The following is a 20005-nucleotide window of genomic DNA, read 5'->3' on the forward strand; positions in this document are numbered from 1 at the left end:
AGTTTCCAAAAATAATTTTATATCTAATAATTAGTAATTTGAAATTATAAAAATATAAATGCGCACAATACTGCAACTAGAGTTAAAATATGTGAAACAATTGTTTATAAATTGCCTAGGAACAGTATTTTTAAAGCCATTATAGTACATGCAGTAGTTTGAAACATTTTATTATTTAAGTATGTAGCAAATGTCACTTTACAAAGAAATTAGACAGGTATATTGTGAACATACTGTAAAAAATAGTCATTTTTCTTACTGTAGACGGTATAACAAAACTAAAACAAAACCACTTAAAAAGTAAAATAACAAATTCATATATCTATAATATACATATGTCATTAAAAGTATATTGGGACATATTTGAACACATAGTAATATATTACATAAGTAAACCTTCTTAGACTTAAGCCTTAAACAGCAGGCTAACTTTTGACAGAATCAAAATAGGATGAATTCGAATTTATTGAATTTAAATAAAAAGTTCAAGAACATACTAGAAGAAAATTTATTTACATTCTGTTGCATTTAAAACAAAGTTTACCGTTTTCAATTTTAGGATGTTTTAGAGTAGACTAACCCAATGTTGATTTAATTAAATAATTAGAACCATATAGTAAATATTTAAAATGGTTTTTTCTAATGAACTATTTCCATTATACTAGATAGATAGACACAGATTTTTTTTCATACTCTGTTAGTATTGATAATCTGCATCTTCAATCCATAGATGATCCAGATTCAATCTCAATTATGCAGTTGTTATTCTTACATAATTTTATGGGAAATCCAGCATCTGTAATGGATAATAATGTATATTAAAACATATCAGTAATAATAAGTTTAGAAAATTCTAATTAAATATTACATTTGTTTATGTTTATATTTTACCCATAGATGTATATGTGTATTCTTTTGTATCTTTATATTAACAAAACAGGCAAAATATCCAAATTGACAATGTAATAATCATTGTAAAAAACAAAGATTATAGTAACATCTGAAATTGAATTGTATGTTGCACTCTTTATTCTGCATTTAGTCTCTCATTTGAACCATATGTGTAGAGAAAAATTAAATTGTAATAATTTATGTAATAATGACTGAAATATTTCTGTTTGCTGTCACTAATAAAGGAAGATATCAGAGGAATTAGAGGATATTAGAGCAAAATATTAGCAATACAAATATTGTATCTTTAGAAATATGCAATTAATATTATATTTGGGACATAATACTTTAATAACTATGAGTGTAATACTGCCACACAAAATATAGATGCAGTAAGTTCTCAATTTATCATCAATGATAACTACGAAAGTACAATATATGCTTTTTATTTTTATATATGGAAGAACATACCAACTGTGGCAGGCATTTCTCAACATGTTCAAGTTCAACCTTGTCACAAGACTCTCGTAAAGCTTGTGTAGATGCCCGTAGACAAGTCTCAGTAACAAGACACTTGGCCACCTCGACAATTAGTGATAGTGCATCATTGCCTAGTTTTGTCTTATTGTCTTGGAATGAACCATGAAGAAGTTCTTTGATTACTTCCTAAAATAAATTTATCAGAAAATTTCTACAATTATATACATACTTCTGTTGCCAAATAGTTTACTTAGTAAATTATGTTTGCAAAATTTCCACATATATATAAATTAAGAAATTATAACCCTATCAGATGTCAACAAAAGCAACTTATGAGCATCAATTTATGTTTTGATATAATTTAAAATTTCCATAATCACCATTTTCCATAAAGGGCCACTTGTTTGCGATTAGTCACATAAAAATTAAAAGAAACTAAAATCTAAGTAAGTCTCAAGATATAACTTAAATAGGAAATAACTGATTCAATTAACATCTCATGGAGAAGCTACGATTTTCTAGTGGTTATTAAAAAAGTCAACAAACTGAATCTTAGAGCACATTGTTATAAAATTATTTTGATTAGGACTTATATTTAATAACTACACTCTTGTTCGTGTAGGAATATCGCCGTTCCTGGCTGAAGAACTTGCGGAAATGGTTAATTTGGTTTGTTGCACATCCTAGCTGTATAAAGCAACAGCTCTAAAATTCAAGTCATGTTGTTCAACGGAAAACTTAAAGAAGAATATCCTTGTTCATTAATTATATTATAGAAAGTTTCGTATAAAAAAGTACCTGTTTCAGGGAATTTTTAATGTTTGATGCCACAGAGGTAGGATCAATATTATCATCATCATTTTCATTGCTGTTACGTGCCATTTGTAAAATTAATTTAATTTAATATTTCAAACAATATAATAAATATTTTAATTGATAACTTGTTAGGAAGTATTGTGAGATTCTTCTAAAAAAATTTAGACGGCTTCTTTGATCCTTCTAGTATAGCCTTGTCAAAGTCACCCAATTCTCCACAGATCAATAAACTTAGTTGTGGTTACTGTCAGTTTGCGTTGTAGAGTACTTACTTGTTTTTACATTCGCTTCAGTAGATCTTTTTGGTTCTAATTATTCATCAAACGTTCTATGATTTCATATTTTATAATAAAAGATTACAATTTTAAAAAACATGTTTCGTTCATAATTATTGACGGAACATGTTCTTTTTAATTTGCAGAATACAATGGACTAGAATAGAATACACAATGGCGAAATTAATATAAGGCATTTTTTCTCAAAAAATCACGCAGGCGTACTACTGCGATTTAAAGTTTGTTATTAATAAAACAAAATAAGTAGTTCGTAACATAGATTTAACAAATCTTTAATTTTCACTAACTAACAGCATCTTTAATAAATACATAACACGTTCTCTAATATCACGTATAGATTTGTGTGATAAACTCTGTGACAACATTTCTAGTATGGATTTCTCTTCGGCGATTTCTATTATCGTTTTATCCTTTCGTTCCTCAGGCGTAAGATTATCTTTAAGCATTTCTAATATTAGTTTATCTTCATCCCTTTTCCACTCTGGTGCTTCTGATTTAACCATTTCATCTTCCGATACTATTACCATAGACATATCAGATTCACTGTAATCTTGCACTTCAGTTTTGGATATTGTCAACTCTGGTGTGTCTACGATATTTTCATGATGGGGTTCCTAGAACAGATGAAGGGTATGATTAAAACTTGTAAGATATATAATGTAAAGTACGATTATTAATTCCAGTCAGTAAAATGACAAGTGCAACTGTCACTGATACAAAAAAGGGTGACCCGCTACAATAGTGATGTGCGGTAATCAATAGACTTCCACATTTAGTCATGCTTTATTTTATTAGGTATCAAAGACTTTTTTTTTAATTTTAAATATTTAATACATATCATATTAAATAATACGATTTTAGAAATATGGACCTTACCAGCATATTAAAATTTCTCACTATAACATTATTACAAAAGCTGGGAAAAAATGTAAAAATCAGAGGAATTAATACTAGAATTTTAATTTATATAAAGGCAATTTGATATTGAATAAAAAAAATGTAATCTCGACTAACTTTTAATTGTAAAAACTCGATTCTACCACATCACTATTTATTTGGAACTAAAAACCTGCAACACTGGAAATGTCATTTTATTGACTAGAATTAATAATCTTACTTTAGTATTGCTTAATGAGAAGAATGCCACAGAATTAGGTATATGGTATGCCAGCAAGCACGATAGAAAGAATATAGAATGCAGCAAAATGAGAAGCTATATAAATAGTTTTTCAACTAAATTCAATAATGAGTAAATTGCCAAGGTAGGATCTGCTCTGGCATTAGCCATGCCATAAATCCTTCTGTGGGTTTTGAGCGCCTACTGGACTGGGGGCTAGTATCGCTCGGTGAAGATCTAAACGTCATCTACGGCATTAGAATAGTCCGAAAAATGTCCTTAAATCAACCACATTCATTTCACTCGTCAAACATTATACCTGATTCAATTTGTATCAAATAAATTTGTTGAAACCAATTTAATATTACTTGAAGTTGATGTCGAGAAATATGTTTAAAGTAACAAATAATTTGAATCTTACTATTTTAATGATAATGTCTGGAAGGTGAATTTTTACATCTGGATAACTGGTCGGAAGCTCAGTTCCGCTGTGAGTTTCATCGTCGCCACTAAAATAGGTTTTATTATTAACCAAGGGGACCCCTGAAACTTGATTTTTGTCGCCTTGATGATCTGTCACAGACTCAGCCTCTTTGACACGCTCAGTTCCTTTGATAGGCTCAGTATCGCTGGGACCTTCCTCTTCACCACTAAAATAAAAAAAATAAAAATGATCTTTTAACTACACACCAGTGGAAGCGAATATATTTGAAATTTCTGCATAAAACACATGTAAGCCGAATTAATAAATATTAGAATCCATACTAATATTTCAATGTTGCAATATATCTGTTTGTTTCTTACAGTTTCACAACTAAACGACTGAATAAATGTTATTGTTTTGACGTTAGATATATTGTATCACGATAACGGGTATAGTTTTCATTTATCTCAAAAAATACTGTAAAAACAATAAAGCAGACAAAGTCGCGGGTAAAGACTAGTAGATGGTAATAAAATTATCATGCCTGGATGAATCATCGGCTTCGTAATCCATTGTCTGTGTACCATCTTCTACCAACGTGTCCTCTGCGTCTTTCTCATCTTCTTCTCCTATTTCATTTTCCTTCTCTGTCTGTGTTGCTGTATTTTGTTCTATATTACTTTCCTGGTCATTCACCCTGATATACGAAAAAAAAAACATTTTAACTTCTTTATATATAAAAAAAAACATAAACAAAAAAAATATATGTACCTCAACAACTATTATTCCAGATGATATATTCAAAAGCATTGTAAAAACGTAAACATCACAAGCCCGTATGTTGTCTATATTTGAATACAACATGATAGGTAGCGAGGCTACCACTTTCTATCTGATTAATTTGATATGAAAACGAACCAAATTAATCGTATTGTGTTTCTATTACTGAAGAGTCAGTCAGAGACATAAATTAATTAACAAATTTTTTTTTTGTGGTCTCAAACATATTTGAACTACACGACCTTCGGTAAGTAAACCATTAGGTAATGATAAATTCAAGTTAGAAAGTACCAAGTAATATAACTGCTAAAAACTAACCTCTTGCGCTGACGGTGTGGAAACAGCTGGAACAAGTGGTGAGCGAGTGCAGGGTAGCATTGCAGGCTTGTCAGCATAGTACTACACACGTTGCAAGCACTTGCTCCCACCTGCGAGAAGACCTGCTGCACCACACATAGGATCTTGTGTCTGTGTTTCTTATTGGACACCTGTTCCTGGGGGTTTAATACCTCCACTTTAAAGCGTCTATACACCGACCAAAAACAATGAAGAGATCACTAATAGTGAGGAGTAGAGACAACGCAACGACGCGCAATCATCTCATTTGAAATATCATCTAGTACACATCAACAAACTATTGGATATTTAAAGTGGAACGGCTACGCGTATTTAATATCTACAGGCGGGGACGACGCGAACGAGGTTTGCCCTCGTATTCGTTTTTTTACCCAACAGTATTAAATAATAACAAATTAATAAATTTACAAAAAACAAAAATCATGTACTATTCACGCCGTACGCTAAACGTGATAAGTACTAAGTTTAACTGTAATGGAAATAACCAGTTATATAGCTAGAATTTATATCGGTGATTAAATTCATAGGTCTTTTAACGCAGAGTAATTTATATTTGAGGAATTAAATTGAATAGGATACTAAAAAAATAAGTGCATTTGCTCTTTATAAATGTTCAAATATCTCTAAAGAAATTAATAATAAAAATAAACACTCACTTCAATCAACTTAACAAAATCGGAAATACACGTTTGGACGAAGTAATCCTTGAATTTTCCTATACTGTCGGCCTGTTCAGGCGTCAAGAAGCCTAGGAATTCTTTGTATAGGTCAACAAGTTCTATTCCAAATACTTTGTCCAAATCATCAACTAGTTTTATCGGATCGCCTCTGTCTAGATCGAATTTAGACAGGAGGTGGTAGACTTTCTTCTTTATTGTGTTGTTTTTAGCTACCGAAGTCCGAAATGTGAGTTTTGATTGGTACGCCGTAACGAAAGCTGTAAGAAAGGCATATAAAAATAATAAGAGCATTTATATCTTAGCAAAGTATTGAATATAAATACATTTTAATATTATATATAACTAGTTGTGCCCGCGGTTTCACCCGTATGAAATTTATAGTCCATGTGTTGTATTCAGATGTATAAACTACATTATAGTAAAGTTTCCTCAAACTCCATTTCATTTCCATTTCCGTAGTTTTTGCGTGAAAGCGTAAAAAACAAAAGAGTTTATAATATTAATAAGATTATGAATTTACTTACAAAAAATGTATCTAAGTATTTCTAGTACTCATAACACAAGCTCTGCTTAGCTTGGGATTAGATGGCGTTGTGTGAATTGCACAGGCAGGTTATTATGACTATTAACAATCTGTAATTATGTTTGAATATATATTCTTATATACACTTACCTAAGTCATCCATTTCTGAAGCACATTTTAATTTAGGGCCTAATCTCAAAATGTCAGATTCAATATCTATATTTACAACAGCCTTCCCTATAACTTCCTGTCTTATCTCTTGTTCTAAACAGTTCAATTTCGATTGTAAATCAAAGAACGAACAGGCCACTACACTTTTATACTTATTCAATAACAACCTCAACCTATTCGATATTCTAGGATACTTCTGTACATTTTTACAGTAACAAACATTTCTTTTCTCTTTGTTTCTAAAATAATCCGTTATGAATGTCTGTCTAACTTTGCAGATTTTTCTTAATATCATACAACACTGGCAGTGCATTTCTAGGGCTTCACTATTTGTTATTTCCTTGACAGGTTCACTTGCTTGAGTTAATTCGCTTGGTTTAGCTGAAATTATGGGAGTAACAGTCGAATTTACAGTATTGGTTAGGGAGAGAGGTATTAATTGTGCACCAGTGCTTGTTTGTACTAATTTGAATACATTTGCTGGTACAGGAGATAATGTTTTGATCCTTATTTGATCGGGTAGTGGCTGTGAAGTGGTGGATGGATCCGTCACCCGGATTTCTTCGTTTGGTTTCTGGTCCTGGTTTGAAGTGGGTGTTTTTCCGTCTGTTCCTGACAGCACAAACTGGAATGGTATGCCGGCAGGCTCCTTTAGTATATATCGTTTCCTTTTCGGCCGGTGCATATACGTCTGTAACGAAAGTTAATAATTTTAAGTATGATATTAACAGTAAAAGTATATATTTTATTATAACTTCTTTTTTTGTTTGTTTCTATTGTAAATAACGAAAAAGCACCCAATTAATATTTATTTCTCTTACGCCGAAATAAAAAAACGATTGAAAACAGTGTTCATTTTGTGTGTATTATATTATTATATAAACTCGACCTTGTTATTAAATATTACTAAAATTAATGAATATACAATTTTGACTTTAGTATCCTTGATTAATACATACCCTGAACTTTTTGCTGGTCTTGGCGAGGTATCGAACCCACACCCTTGGGACTTCATGTTCGGGTTGTTCGTATAACGTACGATTGGGGTTGAAAGGCAGCAGTTTGTGTTCCACAGGCTTCACCTCGCGTGTCTTGAAGTATTTCTGAAGACATATTTAATATTAATTACACATAGACTTTTTGCATGTTACATACATATTCCCTCACTTATTTATGTAATTGAAATCGAAAATAAATTTACTATCCACCTGATCGTGGTGGTAAGTGGTAACCGTAGCTTATATACATGAAAAGTATTAGAGATATCACATTGTCATGTGACACCTGGGTGTAACAGTCATGTGTTGCGTTGACAAAGGATTAAAATGTCATCAAACACATCAATATATCGACGATCTCGGTGGTCTAGTGGTTTAGCACACGGCTTTACATCTGGCGGTCGCGGGTTCGATTCATTATATCTAATCTACAAACATTTGTATTCATGAGTATAGTTGGTATCAGTCAGGCTGTATATATATATATTATCTATGTATATATTTACAAAAAAAGTATCTACGTATTTATATATTATATCAGTTGTCTTGTACCCATAACACAAGCTCTGCTTAAGTTGGGATTGATGACGCAATGGATAACGTCACAAGACGGTGTGAAGGATATTATTATTACTTTTAATTCCTGAAATTATTCCTTAATTTATACTAGACGGCGCTGTGTGAATTGTCCAAGGATTTTATTTGTACACATTCGCTATGCTATTATAGTACTGACATATATAGGGTTGTCACATATCCGGCCACGGCGGCAGTGCGCCAGGTGAGAGTGCAGCAGGCGCGGGGACAGCCACGGGAACGTGTGCTGCGAGACCAGCGCCACCGCCGCCGTCAGCCCCCAGCGTCCCGGGCAGTGCGGCGGACGCTTGTACAGCGACGGATTGTTCTCTACGTACGACCAGAACTGGTCCAGAGTCAGCACCATCAGCCTGACAGATGAGACGGAATCATGATTTTAATAGCTGACCCGGCAAACAGTGCCATAGGGGGAACGGGTTTGCTAGTAATGTGAACCGATAAAACCAGTGCTCCACGCGGTTTCCCATGGAAACCATCCTGACAAAATCCTGGTGAATTATATATCATATCATATAATGTGCATGAGGTCAGGTCAGTTTTGACCATAGACATATTATAATACTGACCTCATGCTCATATAATGAATTATATCACACTCCACTGGTTTTTCGCCAGCGTATACCATTATGCGTAAGGCGTGTCAGCGCAAGCATATACCGTGCCCTGCCATTTAAATATCGCTGCTAAAAATAGGGATTGATATGTATAAACAAACATGTATATTCATACGCATTTTATTCATTAGATCATAGATCACATTCATCGTCCTATATCTATCGGAACATGACGGAAATATAAAAAAAGTAATGAAGGTAGAAAATACCCATAATAAACTCACTCATCTTCCGAGGGCAAGTAACAGAACCGCCTGGACAGGTCGAGCCGGTACGGCACCGGGGGCAACAGGTGTGGGTACACGAACACTGTGCTATTGGCCACCACACTCATCATCATCTCCGGGAACTCGCCCACGTACATGTTGTTCTGGACCAGTCGACGCCGGCTGCGCACGTTGTACTATATTTAGATACATTGAAGTAATGCAGGAACACCAATATATATTAGTGGCCACCTACAGTAGTATATGTATGGAATTGGATAAGTTGATGCATGAACTGGAATGTTGTGTGAAAGGGAAAGACAGACGTGATGATAGTTTGCGGGAGAGTTTCTCTCTGTCGAGCGCGGAAAACAAAGAAGGAAGTAGAACGAAACACAATATAATACGAATCTGTATTATTGTAAACATCTACAACATTTATAAGAATACGATCGGAGTTTCTTGTCAGTTCTTCTCATCTCGAAATCATTTCAAACTGACGGTCGATTTGACATATCATAAGTCTGTAATAGACCTACTGTACATGAATAATAATATTTTGATTTTTATTTGAATAGAGTAAAAGTAGTAAAAAGTAAAAATGTAGTAAGTAAAAATATTATTGGCTCCCACTAAATGGAATTTAGCAAGTGTCACTTCTAAATATGAACCAGCACTTCGAAAATCTCATTTTTTTTATGTAATTGGTGAGGCCAACAAACTTATGGCCCACCTGATGCTACACGATAACCGTCGTCTATATTCATGAATAGCACTAAGATTATGTTATTATGAGACACCTGTGGTAGCATAGCACTCATGCGTTGCCATTCCAGAAGACGAAGATGTTACGCCTCTTATTCTGTAATTTCACTACTTAATCTGCATTCTATAACTGAAACACACTTTACAAAGCAAACTGCTTGGCACGCTTTTATTAGTAGTAATCTATGAGATGATATAAAATACAAAAATAAGTATTAAAAAAGGTTTTAACTAAAATAACATACCTTCTCTCACCTTCTTCTTGTATAAATCTGAAAAATTGTAAACAATAATTTAAATCATATATTATTATTAATTACTAACACCGTTATTGCAATATTTTTCATTGTGCTCGCTACCATTGGTCGTTCCGTGACGTATTTGGTTGATTGTTGTGTATTGTGATTGGTTGTTGTAGGGACAACCTAACAAACTTTATCTGCTTATAATGCATTTATATATACATAATGCTTATGGCAGATTATGTACAAAGTAATTATATTCATACATACATTTCAACAAATAGAAATTTTGATATACATTCCGCTTCTTCATAAACACAAATATATTTTAACTACTAAACTGAGTAATCCTTATACTTCAATCTATTTTTTTTATTTGGGAATATAATAAAACAATTTTAAACCCAAATGTATTTGGTATTTTCCTAAAACAGAAAAACCTTTTTTATACATACTTGACAATAGCAGCGTTTGCTGGTGTATTGTTGGAGACAGATTCTTCCCAGCTTCGAATGAGTTCCACAGCTGGTTTCAAATTGCACACATTCACTACTGACTTGGGGTTCGATTCTGCTATCTTGTTCAAGCTCTCCTTTAGTATAAAGACATCGCATTACATAATAATAATTAAAATATTAAACATTTAAGAATCTATTTCAATAGGAAGTAAACTAGAGTACAGTCCGGTGGTCTATAGGTTTAACACGACGGACTTATTTCCAATGTTCGCGGGTTCGATTCCTCACATGGCACAAACATTTATATTCATGAGTAGGATTGTTTGTCATGTGTGTAGTCACAAGCTCTACTTAGTTCAGGACTAGATGGTGCCGTATAGATTGTCTAGGGTTATTATTATTATTAAAAAAAGCATACCTCATCTTTTTGCATTGGGATTAAAAATAGATAAGAACAATATTTACTTACCAGAAATTCTTTGTATGTAGGTCCCATAGTCCAATGTGCTGGATGTATGAACAGTTGCAGGAAATTTGATGTAGACAGCTGAACGTGTATTCGGAGCTGCTGTTGCAATATCAGGATTTGTTCTGGTAATATCTGATAAATAAAAATTAAAAAATATATTAACTATATCCGTGATACTACTGTATATTTTTGTATCAAATTTCATTATTATTGTCTTTTCTATCTTTTAGACATGAAAAGATAATACAAACAGATAGAAATAAAATGGCTTATACATCAGAATAAGACAGGCTACAAATAAAAAAATGTATATATAAATTTGACGAAATAATTTATCATTATATTGCGTCAAGTAATACAGCCAAAGTTGCGCGTATCAGCTAGTCATTAATAAACTTGGAGCATGATACACTATTTGCACAATACAGCTGCACGATAACTGCTGTCGTAACGCGAGCGCCTCGTTATATCTATAATCTCGGTGTGAGCATGAGCGTGTAATCATTGCTGTTTCAATCACTGTATGGGACATGCTTATTTGATAACACAAGAACCTTATAATTTTAGGCACATAACTTGTAAATTCTTCCAAATAAAGAATCCACAAATACTTAAAATCGTTGTTTAACGAGCCAGTACAAACTGTTCAATTAGCGTGGGTAGACGTTTTTTTACGTTTTTATACTACGATGGTGTCAAACAAGCATATGGCCCATCTGATTGTAAACAGTTACTGCAACCTATAGACGCCTGAAACACTAGGGGTGTGTCATGTGCGCGTTGCCGATCTTTAAGAAACCTTAAAATATCCTTGTTGAAAAACCCAATGCTGTAGTTTCTTGTGAAAACTTCAGCAGGTAGTTAATTCCACAGGAATCTCCTCTGAAATCGCACTATCTAAGACCTCTTAGGTTCTAGCATGTAAGGATGAGTTCTCTGTCGATGGCGAGTGGTGCAATGGTAAAAGGTGACCGTTGTGTGTACTTACGACGCGGCAGTCTGCAGGGTCCACATGCACCCGGCGTGGTGGACTGCAGGCGGCTTTTACGGCTGGAGGCGGGTTGGGGATCGCCGGCGGCGGTACCACTGACAACGTTCGCTCTACCACCGATATCTCCACCACTGGTTTACTGTAAATCAATATACAATACAATCACTTAAAGTGATGGGGGTGACAGGGGATAGTTAATAATGGAGACTAGTTATCCCTTTGCTAGCAATGTACCATGTCAGGTCAACTTCCCCGCGGTTCCAACTCGAAACCATCGTGATTAATTTGTCAATTTGTCACGATGGACTAACTGATCTGACTTCTTGCTCATCTTGTCATCCTTCACTGATGCCCCGCGTATACCGTTAGTGTAGGCGGACAGTGTAGGTTACAATGAAATGGTGTACATTTCATTGTCACCCTTTAAAAAAATAATTTAAAGTGTTTAAAAGAAATAAAACAAACAGTTTATGTTTAGAAAATTGTGTATAATCATTGCACTGTTAAACTGGCATTGGAATTCGAATATGTCCAAATACAAATACCATTCCTGTTTATTAAATATAAATAGGGGGTAAAATAAAATAAGGGATGAAAGTTTGTACGGACACGGTATCCTGCATAACTTATATGCTAATTATTTTACGAATAATTACGAATGCTGTCCAAGGTCTCTATACCACACCAAGTCGCGGGCATAACTAATTTTATATATTGTATTCAAGTGCAGTAGCTAATAGGCTGATAGCCTACCCGATAAGTGGCAAATGTCGCGTATGAAAATGAATGGAGACGGCAGAGACACACGACAACATGTATCACTTTTGCGATAGACTTCAAACCATCCTAGAGGACTGAGCTCTCGTGTATTCGTACCCTGTAATTTTCCTGCCATATCCCACCTTCAAACTGAAACCTATCTTACAAAGCAACAAGCTTTGTAGCTGAAATAGTTCAGACAGGTAAAACACACAGTCTGCTTTGTAGAAATCTACCTGGATTGATGATAAAGGGTAGGCGAGGAAAGGTTGAATTAGAAATATAGTAATGATAAGGTTAAATAAAATAATACTAACTGAATCTTTGGTTGATGTATACTATCTTGTTTTATTTCTTTATTTGGGCATGTTGTACTTGTATCTGCTTCTCTGTTTTCCTCGTACTCTGGTACATCTACTGGTTCACTCTTGCCAATAGAAAATTTTGTATGATTCCCCTTTTCGAAAGTGATCCTATCTGACATCTTTCTAGTGTGTATTCTTTGGGCATTGTTCTCATCATCTGATAGCGGTTCCTGTTTACCTTCCCAAGTAGGAGGTACCTAAACAGAAAAATGTATTGCACAGTTAATAAAATTTTAAAGATTTTCATTCTACAATAAAAGTATAGTACCAAGAGATAACTAAAAGAAACACTTATTCATGAAAACTTCAATAACAACAATAACTGTGGAAAATTCATACAGCTCCATCACAGTCCCAAGCTAAGCAGAGCTCGTTTTACTAGACTACTGATATAAGTATTTGAATACATATTTTTGTTCCATCAAAATGACTAAAAGTAAAAGTCTTCTGTCATTATGTTTTCTAATAATGAGAAAAATGTCTTAAAAGTATCAAGTATTATACAGATAAAATTAAAAAGGTAAGGAGACAGGAGATGATAATCCTCCATAAAAGGGGTGATATGATTATTATCAGCCCACTACAGCCCACTGCCGCACATAGACTTCTGCCAAGGCACCCCGCTGGGCACAATCTTAATTTTTCTGCGAGTTATTATCGGCAACCCTATGTATATCGTCACTCCAGCTAGCTGCGAGGCGACATACGCTACGTTTGCCAATTTACGATGATATAGATGGTGATTGTCACCTACTTGGGGGGCTACCTTGTGGAGCTACTTTGTGGGCAGCCAGCTTATATAAAAAAATATTTTAAATACCTACTTCTGACTGGTTAGTTGGGTTGAGCACACTACTGGCCATGTTCACAGCCAACTCGTCATCTGTAGTCGCTTCTGGCATGATATTAAACAACTCAGTGACAAGATCGTTCAACTCTTTCTTGGATATCTTTATAATACTACTCTCCAAAGCTTCTTCATCTTCATCAGCTGCAATAATTTATAAAATTACATGTTTACTACCACTTTGGTTACAGATTTTGAAACTATAATACTTTTTGGCACATAAAAGATGTGCCGGGCCAATTGGTTTAGAGTATGATATATCATGCTTTAAAACATGATATAGAGTAGGACATAAATAAATAAAATGTATGGGTGGAAAATTATTAGAAGTCAATTGTCGAAAACATGGTCTATTGGTAAGCTAGAGTTCAATTTATATAACTTCAGTCGCAAAAAACTGACAATACACGTGATAGAAAATTATTATAGTTATTTGGTGGTGGAAATATGAATGATGTAGACATTTGCAGATGACAGCATGCAGTTTCTTTCAGGTACATAAAAGAAAAAAATATCTAGCACATATAAATTCCCTACTGTTAAACAACAACTAATAGTATACATAACACTGTTACTATTAGTTGTTGTTGTTTTGTAATTACTACAACAAGTTGTAGATTTGTAATTACTGAATATATTAATTAAATTTACATTATCGGGTCCCCGATGACCCATTTCGTCGACACGACACATTGGTTATCTACGCCGTTTGTAAATGCTAAAAGATATCACGTGATTAATGGACGGCCCCTTACATTAATGAGTTGTTAGGAAATGAAAACAGATTATTAGGCACTGACTTTTAAAAAAGCCAAATCATACGTGCATCGGGATCCGCTGCGACATTGTACTCCGGATCAGCTTCGTCGTCGTCCTCATGTTTATTGCTGGGTGCGGGGTTCAGGCACTCTTCTAAGAACGTGTTCCAAAGGACATCGACTGCTGGCATGGGTAAGTCATCAGGTGGCACAAATGAACTTTCTATATGTTCTATTGGTGTCTCCGACAGACTCAGCTTTGAGCGAGTTCGGAGCGCTATTGTCGCTTCTTCTTCCATGTCCAATTTTCTTTTAGCGGGTATTGATACATTTATCTGAAAATTGTATTATAAAATATTGAACGCATTTGCAATTTCCCTGGTATTGCGGGTGCAATTGGGCGGCGATAATCACTTATGGTTACCATCAGCTTAGCCGCAACCTAGTTTGCCCCTTATGCTATAAAATATATACCCACCTGAGGTACTTTAAACGGGCCATCTTTAACAACTTTTGGACTGGGAGTATACTGGCTTTTAGGTGTCGCTGGTGTACGAGGCTGAGATTCTAGATCGCTACATGACTCCAATGTTTGATCGTCGTCACTCTAAAAGAACAGTAATGATTAATTCTGTGGTATAGAATATCCAGGCTTATCTTAGGTCTTAATTATTTCCTTTTAAGACACTGTCTATTAGAGGATGGACAACCCTCTTTTTCGTTACATGATTGTAAACGGATCCGTAAGATGAAACAATGAAGTACTTGGTACAAGTTACATGGTAATTCTTTTTCCTTTATAAAATTGTAAACAAAACTATAACTAAAAAAATATATACAATAGAATAAAATACAATAAAAATCAAACATACACATACTCCTTTTTCCTTCCACTATTAGAAATGAAATTCAATATTAAAATACATAGGATGGGCTTTGAATTGTTATTATTTGGCATGGTTGCAATGTTTTCTTTTTCATTGATTATGATGATACCAATATACATTTTTTAAATTATTGTAAACCTGGATAGTCCATTTATCGAGGAAGGTTATAAGTTATATAACATCATAGTATGACCTATAGGAGTGTAACAAATGGTGTAGAAATGGAGGAAATGTAATACAGATAAAGTTCCATGAGTCTGTTAGTTTATATATCATTATACTAACAGCGACATCATCATGTGTGGGTTCATATTCATCATCATCTTCATCTTCAGGAAGCTCTTGAGTAATAAGTGCCTTCACTTCAGGCCTGGTCTTCACTGGAATATGCTTGATGGGAGTGAGCTCTAAGTTCTCCAAATTCCATGTGGATTTTCGAGACACTTTCATCAGTTCTCTGTTGAATTAAAAAAATAATAAATTCATAGTATTTTATTTCTCTCAAGCTTTTCTTTAACAACTATATTGTCTAGCAAACACAAAATCATATCAGTAGAATAATCTGAAAGGAACATTTATTCTTCATTAAAACCGATATTTCATATTGTTAGATATATATATATATTATTAAGGTCATAAAGAAATTTTATGCCTTATATTTAAATTAATAAAAAAAATATATATTAAAATAATGTAGATCTTTATTTAGGTAGTAAGGCCTTTGATCCCTCATAGTACCTACTTATAGCTGTTTTAATGACCAATTTAAATATATTGCTTTTGTATAAAAAGAAAATTAATTTATGAACACTATCTTTCCAAAACTTGAATTTCAATACTTACTTAACTTTGGATCTGGTGAGTTTTGGTGCATGACCACTCTCCTCATTACTTGAGTCCTCTTCCTCTTCCCTTAACTTCACAAGTGCCAATACATGGTCATTTGTTACTACTTTCTGTTAACATAAATTTTTATTTATTTATTATTTCTAAATTATAAGTACTACAAGATAAACTAATGTTATACTATCATCTGGTAGCTATTTAAATAACTACTCTTTGACTCTGATATTTAGCAACTTTATCTTTCAAGTAATCGATTTGTGTGAGTAGTACTTAAGTTTAGTATTTTTTATTTATAGTAGTAGTGGTGAGTATTTACTAGCCAAGTACCCATAACTTAATAGTACATAATTATTTACTTCAGTAATTATAATGATTTACTTTTAAAATCTTCTTAACACTAGCATCATCTAGATTATTCTTAATTGCCGAAGCATGTAGATTCTTCTCCACCTCCAGTGTGTTCTCAGGTAGGACATCTTCAATATCTGAACTACTATGGCTGTATATCCTAAAACAATGTATATATAGAAATGAGTTATATTTCTATAGAATGATACACCCAATTGCACTAACCGTACATGTTGGCAGGGCACCAGTGTATGATGATTGAATCAGGATGAAGTTGGGTCATTAAGGCCATTATGACAAATCTAATACATTGGTGATTGGGAGGATAACATTCCTCTCCCCTCCTTTGATTTATATTGTTAAGTTGAAGTAATGGGTGACGGTCTGTTAGACGCGGACTGCTGTATATGAAAAGTCTCACAATCTTAATATGACAGACAAGCTTCAGCATTCAAATTCTTATAAATTCTTTAACAATAAATTGACTTCATATTATATTCTACATCTACGTAAAATAACATAGTTATATTATTCAAATATATAAAAAAACGAATTAACTAATTTTCTCAACTTGTTAATACAAACCTTTTTCGTTTTTTTCCACGGTTTTTGGGTTTAATTTTTGGTTTATTATTCGCTATTTCATTATTTGTTTCGTCCGTAGTAATTTCAATTGTTCCTTTATTGTCCATTTTTTATTCATAAAACTGTGCTTATTGTAATAAATACACTAAATGTAATATTACCTTTTTTATTGTTATTGGTAATATATTTTGAATATTTATATTATCATTTTTAAATTTTGACTGTCGTCCACCAATATACGTATTGAGAATTTGTAAACTTAACAGTCTATCTGACTGTAGCACAGATAAGACTGACTGACTGCACAGAGTACTATCCATTTTTTTGTTCTGTGTATCCTTTCACAGAAAGGCAAAGGGAACTGCGCCCGTACAGCCATGTTGGATTGATTTTGATGTTCTTAATATTCTAAGTAATTTTTTTTTATTGATACAGTGCAATAAATATTCTTGAGTTTCTTAATAGTTCAGTGCAAAAAATGTTCTTGAGTAGAATAGTTCCTGAAAATAGCGCGGGACACGCTCTTCCCCAAGCAGTCTCCCGTACAGAAGAACTCGTATAGAAAAACCTCAATACATTGGAACACACATTCCCCAAGTACCACACAATGAGTTCCCATGCGGAAAACTCCCCGAAATCCACTACAGCAAACAACCCATTCCGTGCTTATCAGTACTTTGCATTTTTCCATGTTTGTGTTTGGAAATAATTTTGTGTTAATCGACAACATAAAAGTTGATTTAAATCTTTACATAGTATAAAACAAAGTCGCTGACTCTGTTTGTTCGCAATGATTTTTAAATTATGCAACAGATTCTAGAGGACGGTATATTATTTATATACCTTATGTAATTCATGCGTATTATAGTATAAGCCAAGAAATAAAAAAAATATAATCCATTTGAACTAAGCCACAATGGGTCGTTAGTTAAATAAGTACATTATTCCCATTTGTACTTAGTGGGATAATTTTGTAACTTTAAATATTTTCTTGAAACTTTATAATATATATATTTAACCATTTTATTTCGTGAACCCAAAGGGAATAAGTATAGTATAAGCTACGATACAATTTAGAGAATGCATATTCGAGATATGATTAACATAGTGATTCTAATAAATCATTCATATTTTTTTTATAGAGGCTAACATACAAAGTTGGGCTGTTACTAACAGGAATTAATTATCTTCGAAAGGAGTACATCCTTTCGAAGATAATTAATTGGAAGATGACTACTTTAAAGAACCCTGTCAAGTTGTTCACCTTGGAAATCTTCAACATGGTTTATTTATAGGTTCATTGATGTGACCACAATTTTTAAATCCATCACTGGTGATCCTCCAGCAATATCATTGATTAAAAAACACAGGTTAACATGGTAGATAAAAGGAAAAAAACAAAACATGAACAACAATATTTTAATAAAAATTATATTCTACTGTTAGAAAATATTTTTTTATCTATTACATAAAATAGAGATGCAGTATTGTTTGAAATTTATAAAAAAAATTGGAAACTGTATCTTACTTGAACTTTACAATTTGATATGAATGCTTACAAAATCTGTGCTTTCTCATTAAATTCTGCTAAAAGTTTCTTCATATCGTCATAGCCAGATATATCTTGTGCTTGTTGCACTGGCAACCATTTCAAATCCTGATGTTCATCAGACAGTGTCACTTCTTTTTGTGGGTTCTTTAATTTTGCCAACCAATATACAACCACTTTTGGTTTTCCATTAACTTTATAATGTAACGTCTTTGTTACATCCTTGAATACCTAAAATATATGGTAGATAAAAAACAAATTGTTATGACTATTCAAAAGTGCTTAGATTAAGTTTATTTGAATAAATGATTTTCTATTCTATTCTATTCTAATATTTTTAATATACCTACATAAAAATATTTACTTAAAATGTATACTTAGCAAAAAATACAAGTACATTTGATGTGACTCCTGACGTTTCATATATTCATAGTAGCCTATGGTAACCATTTACCATCAGATGGGCCTTATACTGGATTAAAATAGTTAAAATATAAGTAAAGTATATCAAATAACATTTTGTGAACATTACATTAAAAATATACTATGATTAAATTAATAAATTATATTACTTCTAAATCATTTTCAGTTAAGCCGGCTTCTTCATTAGTTTCTCTCAATGCTGTTGTCCAATCAGATTCTCCTGGGTCAACATGACCTGAAAAATTATCAGTAAGCTTATCCATTAAAATACAGTGTACCTATGTCACCTCTTTGATAGATCCTCCTGTATAGATCAAAAGTAATAAGAAAATGTTATCACTGATTTGCATTAAAATTGGGTAGAAAATAATTTCACATATCAATCTTTCTCGTATTGAATCTTTATAGATTGTGTGGAGATAACCAATGATAATAATTAATATAATTAAAGAGTTACATGTTTTTAATCTAATTACAAACGCAATTTGTAATTATATTAAAAACTTTATAAAAATATAACATAGAATTAATGTAAATATATTAATTAATTAACCTTTTGGCGGTGTCCAGTGATGCTCGCCGTAGGATGTTTGTAATAAAAGAAACTGTACAGCCTGGTTTACATTCCTGAAAATGACTAGTCCAGCTGCTCTTTTTGCAGACATCTCTTTAAGTATATATACAAAATAAAGAATTTTAATTTAATACCACTGCATAAAACACCGTATTATAGAAAATTACGAATATTTTTAATTAAAAAAAG

At 33.0% G+C, this 20005-nt stretch overlaps 3 protein-coding genes across 3 annotated transcripts; all 3 read right to left on the minus strand.

Annotated features, from left to right (window-relative positions):
* Positions 1-707: 707 nt before the first annotated feature.
* LOC131852909 (centromere protein X-like) lies at positions 708-2415 on the minus strand. The gene is made up of 3 exons (XM_059203658.1): positions 2170-2415; positions 1363-1557; positions 708-796 (listed from the first exon to the last, which is right to left on the minus strand). Exons 1-3 carry the CDS (start codon positions 2251-2253, stop codon positions 779-781), a joined length of 297 nt encoding a protein of 98 aa, XP_059059641.1. The 5' UTR covers positions 2254-2415; the 3' UTR covers positions 708-778.
* Positions 2416-2737: 322 nt separating this feature from the next.
* LOC131852910 (uncharacterized) lies at positions 2738-17513 on the minus strand. The gene is made up of 21 exons (XM_059203659.1): positions 17271-17513; positions 16716-16845; positions 16335-16447; positions 15777-15948; positions 15083-15211; positions 14669-14939; positions 13824-13990; positions 12952-13196; positions 11873-12014; positions 10885-11016; positions 10413-10549; positions 9961-9987; positions 8969-9133; positions 8270-8480; positions 7495-7638; positions 6515-7226; positions 5818-6098; positions 5123-5298; positions 4569-4721; positions 4022-4250; positions 2738-3097 (listed from the first exon to the last, which is right to left on the minus strand). Exons 1-21 carry the CDS (start codon positions 17375-17377, stop codon positions 2756-2758), a joined length of 4185 nt encoding a protein of 1394 aa, XP_059059642.1. The 5' UTR covers positions 17378-17513; the 3' UTR covers positions 2738-2755.
* A 1198-nt stretch (positions 17514-18711) lies between these two features.
* On the minus strand, positions 18712-19998 carry LOC131852929 (bis(5'-nucleosyl)-tetraphosphatase [asymmetrical]). The gene is made up of 3 exons (XM_059203682.1): positions 19796-19998; positions 19392-19477; positions 18712-19050 (listed from the first exon to the last, which is right to left on the minus strand). Exons 1-3 carry the CDS (start codon positions 19905-19907, stop codon positions 18826-18828), a joined length of 423 nt encoding a protein of 140 aa, XP_059059665.1. The 5' UTR covers positions 19908-19998; the 3' UTR covers positions 18712-18825.
* Between the last annotated feature and the right edge of the window lie 7 nt (positions 19999-20005).

Source organism: Achroia grisella, unplaced genomic scaffold (assembly GCF_030625045.1).
Source record: "Achroia grisella isolate CSIRO2021 unplaced genomic scaffold, CSIRO_AGI_Agris_v1 utg869, whole genome shotgun sequence".
Taxonomy (NCBI): Eukaryota; Metazoa; Arthropoda; class Insecta; order Lepidoptera; family Pyralidae; genus Achroia; species Achroia grisella.